Source organism: Dermacentor variabilis, chromosome 9 (genome assembly GCF_050947875.1).
Source record: "Dermacentor variabilis isolate Ectoservices chromosome 9, ASM5094787v1, whole genome shotgun sequence".
Taxonomy (NCBI): Eukaryota; Metazoa; Arthropoda; class Arachnida; order Ixodida; family Ixodidae; genus Dermacentor; species Dermacentor variabilis.
In genome coordinates, this window is record NC_134576.1 from 120,309,739 (window position 1) to 120,320,106 (window position 10,368).

At 46.9% G+C, this 10,368-nt stretch overlaps 1 protein-coding gene across 1 annotated transcript; it reads left to right on the forward strand.

Moving 5' to 3' along the window:
• The first annotated feature begins 494 nt into the window (after window positions 1-494).
• Window positions 495-5,215, forward strand: LOC142557390 (uncharacterized). Its single transcript, XM_075669191.1, has 2 exons — window positions 495-1,019; window positions 3,879-5,215. Exons 1-2 carry the CDS (start codon window positions 726-728, stop codon window positions 5,082-5,084), a joined length of 1,500 nt encoding a protein of 499 aa, XP_075525306.1. The 5' UTR covers window positions 495-725; the 3' UTR covers window positions 5,085-5,215.
• Window positions 5,216-10,368: the final 5,153 nt, after the last annotated feature.

The window sequence follows — 10,368 nt, forward strand, 5'->3', positions numbered from 1 at the left end:
GTCATAAAAAATGAGTCACCCCGTTTTAATACAAGGGAGATGTCTATTGCTACTACAACAAAAGTTTAGTATTGATGCAAGCTTCACATGAATCTGGAAAGTATAGACGTAGCATTTTAGTGACCCCTCCCAGCGAAATCATTTACTCCTGTCAGCTTAACGAACGTCGATGTTCGGGCACGGTCACTGGTAACGAATGGCCAAGTTATTGGGTTTATACTTACTTAATTTACCTTCGCTTTAGTTTATAAAGCTTCGTGAGTGCAACGTGCTCGCTATTCGTATGTTTGGTTTTTCCTTTCTTCGATATAATTTTACATGTAGAAGCTCTGTTTACGACGTGCAATATGTTCGCCGGCGATAAGGAATCCGTCATTTTCTCGTCGTATCTCAGTTGTTTAGCCATATGGAATAGCGAGATGGCGGCAAATGATAATAGAAAAAAAAAGCACAATCTATATGCGCGCCCTGCGACACAATCCGCGGTAGATACATCGAACGGCTGTCGGCGACGATGACGCAGCACTTGTGCCTCGCCGAAGTTGCAAAGGTTAAGATGCGAAAAGTGCCCGGAAATGTACGCGATATTGGGCACTGGGCTCATTTTATCTGTCCCTGTTGCTGGTTTGGCCAAAGTGTACGAGACCACTCAGAAGCGATAGTTTCGGCAGCAAAAGCCACCGCGCTCTTGTGCGAGCGTAGGGTTCGTGCCTGAAGACACCGCCATGCCGGATCACGGACAGGGACGGGTGCACCGTTTTCGCGACCACGTCCTCGCCGGCGTCAACTGGCGACCGACGCGGTTCGTCGACGAGGTTCCCAGTTCGCGTGTGTGCGGCCTCTGCCGCTTGATCCCAAAACGGACAGTACTGTTGCCGTGCTCGCATGCTATGTGCGAATCTTGCCACGCCGCCAGTTTTGAAGGGGGCGTCGGACAGTGTCCACTGGATGCAGTGCAATTCGAAGAAGCGGAGTGCGTTCTTTATGAATTCCCTACGAGGATAGCGAATAGCTTGAAGGTGAGCGGGGTAAAACGTTTCTTGACGTTCTTTTTATTTTTTTTGGGGGGGGGGGAAGCATGGGGGACGAGGGAATTCTGCATTAGCGTATGTTGCCCTACTTACTTTCTGCATGTCAAACGATTTAGTGTTGCCTTGCTTTAATGTGCTAATTTATCTTGACTAAATTTTCCTTTTTGTGTCTATCAAAAGTCACAAGCTATGACAACACAAGGACAATGAAGGCCGATGTAAAATATTGTGTTGGAACTCAATATTCCTTGATTTTTTTTGGTGAGACAGGTCAAGAGAAAGATGTGCAAAAAGAAAGCTTTCGTTTGATATATCCGACGGCACACTGACGTTTCGATGTTTTCGTTTCGACGCAACATTTGAAGCGAAATTGCGATATTGGCCAACTTCCTGCATGTATCAATGGCTACCTTCTCTTCAAAGCATAATCTTCCTTCTCTTGAACTTCGCTCTAGAACATCAGAAATGAAGGTTGGGTGCATGGCAGAGATAAATTCACTTGGGATTCTTCTAAACAATGGCATTGCTCCCGACCTTACTTTTTCTTCAAATTCTTATTTTAAGACATCATTCCTGAACCGCTGCTGCCTACCCTGTTTCCCCCTACCAACCGCCCTGTAAAAGCTACGTGGCCCGTACTGGGTGAGCGCATTTATTTTACTAGCAAGCTAGCAAGCGAGCAGCAGATGGCGGCCTTCACCGCACAGCAATGCTGCCCTCGCCGTACATGAGCTAGAAGCCGGAATAATAGTTGAAGTATGGCATATTCTTTCCTCGATTCTGGCTTGCCAAACCTGCTTTTTAGTCTTAGAGTATGTGTATTGCTTTTTAAAAGCCCAATTAAGTGATTCACCTTAACCACCTACTGTTCATGTTTGCTGCCTTTTCATATTCAGGGAGCAACAGATACTGCTTGGGCGATCTTCCGCATATTGTCTATAGAATATCGCCTTTGTACGTTGGTTCACCCCGGAGTGCACGTAAATGCAGGATCCCTAATATTAGGCTGCGCGCGTTCAAAAAAACAAAAAGATTTTGCGTTTATCACGCGCTGTTCTTGCTCAGCTTTCGTAGATCGATCGCATGTTGGCGTCGATTTAGTTTATTATACCACTTTGCACGATTATTCGCGCGTTTTGTAATACGGAAATGAGAAGCTTTTTTTCGTCGACGGGGAAAAAATGGCGTGTGATATGACAGCCCTGGCACAGACTTGTGTGGCCACCTGACGTCATCTACAGAAAGCAGCATTTCAGGGAGGGCTGCCGCGCGTTGCCCACTCTTGGAACAGGCGACGGCCCTCCCTGAAACGCTGCTTTCTGCAGATGGCGACAGGTAGCGACACAAGTTTTTGCTTGCGCCGTCGCGGCAGCAGCGCACATCCCCAAAAGCGCAGGCAAATTTGCATTTTCGTTCTTAGAAACCAGTTAAACAAACAAGTCGAGAAGACTTCTCGCCAGCTACAGGAGAAGCAAGAGGAAAACGGATCGAATTCGCGAAGGACAGAAAAAAAGTATTTCAAGCTCAGCATCGACAGAACGCGCATAGATGACGTAACCTACGTGTACGACGGCATCACCAGCGCAGTAGTCCAGCTGAGCAGATAGCTGAAGGATATCACTCGGACCCATGACTGCCGGCAGGCACCAGAATCTCTAATCATACCGTCACTATCAATATCATTTACTAATATACGAAGCCTTGCGCGCAAGCTGGATGAAGTCTCTTATTTCCTACACGATACAGGTTCCGACATTATCATCTTCAAGGAAGCATGGCTCCATCCTGACATGTCAGAAAATGAAAGTACCATACACACCACGTATATTTACCGATGTGACCGCAATAGCAAATGAGGCGGAGGCGTACTTATAGGCATTAGGAAGCGGGTAACATCGTCTTTAATTGATTCCGACGCTAATCTAGGAATTGTCTAGGTTGCGTGCATGTCTCGTTTAGAAAAATTATTGATAGGTTGCTGTTATCGTCCTCCTGACTCAACTGTGTTTGTTAGCGGCCTGCGAAACAGCATAACTCACGCCGTTAGGGCTTGTCCGGCTGGAAGTATTTTTCTCTTCGGCAACTTCACTCATCGCTCCATAAGCTTGAAGCAGTCGTTATCGAGCTGCCACCTTTCTTCAGACTTGATTGCCTTAACATTGGATTTCAAACTGTCACAGATCGTCAGTCAGCCCACTCGTGATTCCAATATACTGGATCTAGTATTGACAACGGTCCCTAATTGTCTTGGAAAAATAAGGTATTAGATGGTTTCAGTGACCGTAAATTAATGCAAGTAAACCCTAAAGTCCCGTCCCATTTTTCTGGTGCCACAACCAAGATAACTCATAACTATAACAGAGGAAAGTACAGTGTTATTAACGCTGAACTTGAAACATTTCTCGATAGTGTATTACTTCCTTGCTTCAGTAACCGAACAGTTCAAAATAACTGGGCTTTGTTCAAGAATAAGTTAGCAACACTGGTAAGTCAACATGTTCCGTTAATTAAAATAACAAATGATACACGAAACCCGTGGTTCACTAAGTCGCTTAAACTGAGAAATAAAAAGAAGTGATTGTACGCAGCCGCAAAACGCGTGTGCACTCCAATATCTTGGGAAAAAAATACAGGGACTTCTTGAAAAGCTACTGCTCTAGAGCACGTGCTACCCGAGGCAAATACTTTTTGCACGATTTGCCATCCCTGCTCACAACCAACACAAAAAAAATTTTGGGAATCGATCTGTCCAGAGCGACAGGACAGCAACATCATATTGCATGATAACGACCACATTCCAATTTTCGACCATGACTTTGAAGTTTTCTTTTTTCTTTTCCTATCAAGGTGTATTGCTGGAACGAGGACCGCGGCTGCGAGTTTGTGGGCACCGTTCAGGACCTGCTGCGGCACTACGAAAACGAATGCACCTTCCACACCGTCGAGTGTTTGCGGTGTGGCGGGGGAGTCCTGCACAGAGACCTTCCAACACACTACGCGACCGGATGCAGTGATGGCCCTCCTTCCAAAGTCGCAAGACAGTCGAGCTCGGAATCCGCGGCGCTGACGCATCGAGACTTGAGCAGAGCTCTGGAAGACCTCAAGCCGCTGCTGTCTAACCCGTACCAGGACGAGCTGCTGCCGGCAGTTCAGCGTCAGATGAACGAGCTCACCGAGCAGGTCAGAGGCCAGGAGGCCAAGCTCGCCGAGATCAAGCGCCAGCTCAGAGCGCCTAAGCCCAACTTGAAGCCAGGGACGAACGAATACGCGAGCTTGACAACGTCCTCGGGCGTATCGGACCAGCTGCGCTTGCAGCCAGACTCGCACGAGGGAAACGCGGCGCTGCCCCTGCGCACGGAGAAGGCCCTCGTGCTTCGAAAGTTGGAGCACTTCGCCCACTTGTCGCTCGAAACGCTGGAATACCTGCGTCAAAATGCCTCGTACCGCGGTCAGGAGCCAGTGATTGCGTCTTGCGAGCCTCTCCTGTCTTTCTTGGGTGCGTCCCAGAGTTTGACACAAGTACTGTCCACGGCATCCGCGTTTGGTGAATCGATTGTCGGAATGTGTTACGTGCTGAGACTCGAAAATGTCAACCAAATTTTTCTCTGCAAGGAGGACGACGTAAAATTTGCCGAGGTTACGGTGTGGCACACGAGGGACACCTATTTTACGGTTGCCGTCTGGAAGCGCAGCGAGCCTGAGGAGAGAGAGGAAGCGAGGAGAGGGAAGGCCGGGAGGTCAACCAGACGGGTGCCCGGTTTGGTCAGTTCTGAATTCACTTTGGAGATTGAGTTTAACGGGCTGCTGTCGGGTTCTCAGTGTGCGCTACGCGACTGGTGCGTCAATGTGCGACGTCAGGGTCATGGGCGCTCCTTAGATGGTCCCACTGAAGATTCTTGCTTTTGCGAGCGCGGTAAAGCTGAACTTGAGCATTTTCATTTTAAGTTCGCTATAGGCTGGGATCTTCTTAAAAGGGGTGGCTTTGTGATAGACGGAAATATGACGTTTGACATCCACTTAAAGTACTCGGATGCCGATTCCTCAAGCGCCTAATGCTTATCAGCACCGCGTGTGCTTCGTAGCGCTATGTGCCCTCTTTATTTTATTTCTTGCTTCGCATGTTTGTGATCCCACCTTTGCCAAGAATTTTTGCCGACTTTCAGCTAATAAAGAAAGCATGCGCACTCTTGTGTTTCATGGTTCTCATTATTGCCGAACGAAACAAATTTTTTTATTATTTAAAACTTGTTTCAAGATTATCCGCATTGTTACGTCACTGTGTACCTCTACAAGGGTTCCCGCCTGCATATTTTAACCCCGAGACTGACTACCCCTGGCGCATCTACCTATGTCTTAAAAGGCTCCAGAACCACTCGTAACATTCCCAACTCACATCCAATAAAAACGCGTGTCGTGTACGAAATGTCGTGACGCTCGTCCTCGATGAACATGGCGACGCCGCGTGCCGCATAAGAGCCACAACCTTGAGGGAGAGGGAGAGGGAGGCAGAAGAAGAGAGGAAGAGGGAGGGAGGCAGCGCCTCCCTCCCTCTTCCAACACGACGAACGCTCGTGCCACCGCTCGTGCGTTCGTTGTCAAATTCTTCCACAGTTGGCTGCGGTGGTGGTGGCACAAACTTTATTTAGTGAAGGCCAAAAAAAATCAAAAGAAAATTAAGATGCCGCCGTTCCGTGGGCGGCCTTCATGCTGCTGGTCGTGACCACCAGATCGTGCCTGGTGGCGACTTCCGCTGCCCAGATGGTTAGCCGTAGTTGGGCACCCGGCTCCAAGCTGGCCAAAGCACCCTCCCACAGCTGCGGACTGGGTACACGCCTATAGGCAGGGGGAGAGTGTTTCGGGCATGAATAGAGAACTTGAGAATAGTCTGCTCGTGGGTGTCTGCAGAGCGTGCATTCGGGTGAGAAGGCACCGAGGTGAGTTAGGGCAAGTCGGGCAGGATAGAGGAAGGTGTGGGCCTGCACATGGCGCCACATGCTCTGTTGGTGCTTAGAGAGGGATTTGTGAGCGGGAGGGAGGGATAGGAGAAAGTTGCGCTAATCAAGGATGATTTCTTGGAAGGTGAGAAGGGTGTCACCCGTGTCTATCCCGGAGTGGAGGGGGCCAACTCGGTCTCTCATCTCGCGAGCGATGGAATTTGCTTGGCTGCGGTGCCACTCATCAGACCAGCGTTCCATACTGCCCCTACCTGTTTGTAGACGCTGACAGCACTGCACTATCCCACTGTCCGTCGGTGCGATGATTTCTGTCACAAATTCATTGCCTCCCTATATATCTTGCATATCTCTCTGAAACTATTTACCTCAACATATCACGAAATGAGGACACGTATACAGCTTCGCTGAAATTTCAGGTTAGGGAGTGTCGCTATCGTCGCCGACTTTTCTGTTCACGCATTTTGTACTGCGAGATGACTCGAGCCAAGATAAAAGCGTAAAATACATAAGCAATTTTCATTCGAAACTGCATTTAGCACATATGAAGTGAACATAGCTGCCAGGATGTTCCAATAAACAGTAAATTTCCTCACTGTTCTCTGTCTCTGAAAGAAGTAGCTATGTGACCATTAGTAACTACTGCTGCAAATTGCTCAATCTGTGTCTCCTCTGACGGCTTTGACAGCAGTCGGTGGTACAAACTTTGATAGAAAGGGCGTTACTTATATCTCTATCAATGACATAGCAAGGGTACATGAAATGTGATCGAAGAATTAGGTTAGCGCGCGATTTCAACATCACTGCTCTTAATGTTCAGTAGATAATGCGATCGTGCTTCTTTATCTGTTTGTCTTGGAAATATATGTGGACCAAGTGAATTGCGAACAAAAGGTTTAGGCGAACTCAAGCCCGCAATTACAATCATTTGTAAATATACTTTACAGACCCCTAGAGGCCCATGGGCATGGACAGGACATGTAATGAGGAGGGAAGATAACCGATGGTCATTAAGGGTTACGGACAGGATTCCAAGGGAAAGGAAGTGTAGCAGAGGGCGGCAGAAAGTTAGGTGGGCGGATGAGATTAAGAAGTTTTCAGGGACAAGATGGCCACAATTAGTACATGACCAGGGTAGTTGGGGATCGAAGTATGGGAGATGCCTTTGCCCTGCAGTGGGCGTAAGCAGGATGATGATGATGATGATGAGAGGCATGATATAAGGGGGAGGGTAAGCAGACAGATAATAACATAACACGAGAACATATATGACAACAAATACAAAAACACAGGGTAAGAAAAGCGCTAATATACAGTATTATAGTAATAAAATATGGACAAGGAATGAAACAAAGGATTCTGAACACGACAGCTAATTAAAAAAAATATCACAGAGTAAAATATAAACGATACAATCACAGAGCGAGCGGGACATCATTGGGCTATTACAAAAGAGTATTTAACGCGTATTTGCACATTACTAATGGGAAAGGCAATGACAAAAACGATAGGTAATACGTTAGCTCGTCTACAGTTGTTTAAAAAAGGGTTTGTTAGAAGAAGCCGAAAATTTTCTTGGTCCCTCTCATAAGTTAGTGTTTGGAAGGTCATTCCAAAGGCGAATGGCTCTTGGAGGAGTGGTGGATAAGTTAAATGAATTAATCTTACCGTAGATGTGCATGAAATTGAACCGGTTGTACAACCGTTGTGACCTGCGATGAGGAGGTTCAAGGTGCGCTTTGTTATGGACATATTTATGAAATAAAGATAGGAGGGCTATATCACTACGATCATGCAAGGGCAGTAGTGAGAAGTTGAGTGTAATTTGTATTATGCTTTGATTATAGTCATAACCACGTGAAATAAAACGCGCAGCCCTATTCTGAACAGGTTCGAGTTTTTCGATCAAATATTCCTGATGGGGAGACCAGATGAACGCAGCGTCTTCAAGCATAGGTTGAACAAATGTTGGGCAAGCTAGTTTACGAATATCCTTACTTGAATTATGTAATTGCGGCGTAGGTACTCTATTTCGAAGAATTGGCGCATATGTATGCAATGCGCGTTGACCACGATATAGTCGATGTTAGCTTAACACCAAGATACGTATATTGAGCATCATGCAAAATAGAGATGTTATTAATGTGAAAAAAAAGCTTAGTGTTAGTATGCTTGCGGCTAAAAGAGAGAATTTTACATTTATAAATGTTTTGGGTTGATAAGCGAAGCGTTGCACCAAAGAGAAATAAATTCTAGGCCTTTTTGGAGGTATGATCATCGACACCCTTGATGGAACCGTGAAGAATGCAGGCGTCCGCAAAAATGCGCACGTGTGAGGAAATGTTATTCGGTAAGACATCAGTGTATATTAGAAATAGTAACAGCCCAAGAACGCTGCCTTGTTGTAAACCTGAAGTAACGCGTGAAAGAGGAGGGGAAAATTTTCATCGGCAGCACAATCGCTAGTGACCGTCATGAAGGACGAACCGAGTGACACTGCTTTTATGCCGTTTCCGGCTTCATTAGAAACTTGGCGCCTGTGCAACACTGTTGACCTCGTGCAAAACTAGTACGTGCTGAGAAAAATTTGCGAATGACTTGTGTTTGCCTTTCGTCATTGGAAAGTCTGAAAAAAACTTGGGGGAGCCAGAAATCTTGTGTTCGGACGCCACAGCTGCCTCTATTTAGAAAAAAATTCGTATTGACTTGCATTTTTAACGCGATTAGCGTTCTTTGCTCACATCGGCCGTTTTGAGCCTGTCGTTGTCACACCATCGCCTTGAGCCGTCGTGTTCGTTTCACCATCGTCACTGAAGCTTTGTGATGCCACTCAAAGTGCTGTCGTTGTCCCGCCATCGAAGTCGCACACTCATCGTAATCCCGTTGCCTCCATAAGATTGTCGTGTCGTTCGCATCAATGCGTCGTCGTCATACGATCTTTGTCGTGCATTCGTTGTCGTACCTTCGTTGTCGTGTCATCGTGGTTGTCCTATCGTCGTCGTTCTAACGCAGCAATGCTATCGTCGTCGTTCCACTGTCGTCATCGTGCCGTCGTCGCGCGTTACTTTTGCCATCGTTATCACTTTATAAACGAAATGTCATTGTCCTCATGCCGGCGTCGTTATAACGCCTTTGTCGTTTCGGCAACGTCGTACTCTCTCGTATACCTCGTCGTATCGTAATGGTGATGTCATTCAGTCGTGATTATGGTACCCGTGTCATGCCGACGCCGTCATTATATGCATGACAACGACTAAACAGTCGATGTCATGTACCCGTTGTCAAACCGCCGTCGTAATTCCACCTTTGGCATCCGTTTGTCATCATTCCGTCGTTGCGACACCGTCGTCGGCGTGCACTTGTCATCCCATTGTCCTGTTCCCCTCCATGCCACCTGTCCCCGTCATCAAACCGACACCATCATTCCACAATCGTCATGCCATTGTCCTCATGTCATTGTCATCGCACCACATCTGTCCTTCCATCGACGTCGTCCCTTCTTTCTCATTAAAGCGTCCTCACTGTGTCGTCATCATGCTCATGTGGTTTAGAATAACCACATGAGCATGAGCAAGCCTCAATAGGATCTATTAAATCTCTCTCTCTGTCTCTCTTTCTCTGTGTTATTCTCCGGCTTTTCCGAGGCGCTTATTCAATAAACAAGCCCCACTAGTAACTTATTTGGGAAATAACTGCCATAGCGGCACCATTACTGTAAATAGTTACCAAAATCTTAGTGAAATGTGACCAGCAGTCGTAGTCGTATTCATGAACCGTCAACTTCTCCGGGTAATAAGATGTGACTAACCGTGCCGTACGACCTACGGTTACAAAGTTGTTAGTGGATTATGTGCGAAGTCATTACTTGCTTTCGGTTAGCAAATGGATAGAGCTTTTCTTTAAGAATTCGCAAGGTGTGGCACCGGGCCAGTTGGTAATTGATGTGGGCAACGTGCCAGATGTTCATACCGCACAGTGCTAGAAGGAACCGAATTCTCGCCTCAGATGTCAAAAACGAACGCGCACCCCGCACGCACTTCGTAAACACATAAATGCGAAGTTCGATATTCCTTCAAGACCCAACTAAAACATTTTGCCTGTAAGCGATATGCTTCTAGGTCTGCCAAGATCGCGCGTCATCGATATTTCTTTCAAAAAGTTGGGATAAACAGGAAGTACGGACCTTTCTTGTTTTGTTTAAGACTATTGCGCCCAGGGTGAAGGAGCGAAAACTGCGCAGTGTGATATGCGCAGTAAGGAAAGAAAAAGGGACTCTATTTATCTGTCCTTCTTACGTAAGCCGTCGCGCACGAGACCACCTAGTAGGTGCGCAAGCTGGATCAGAAAGCCCCAAAAGCCCGTCAGCCCATGTGCGAGCGCTGGAT

Bases quoted from the DNA above. Each gene is read 5' to 3' on its own strand.
- LOC142557390 (XM_075669191.1), top strand. From the start codon at position 726: ATGCCGGATCACGGACAGGGACGGGTGCACCGTTTTCGCGACCACGTC. The intron at 1,020-3,878 runs GTGAGCGGGGTA...TTTCCTATCAAG, and splicing joins GGATAGCGAATAGCTTGAAG to GTGTATTGCTGGAACGAGGA.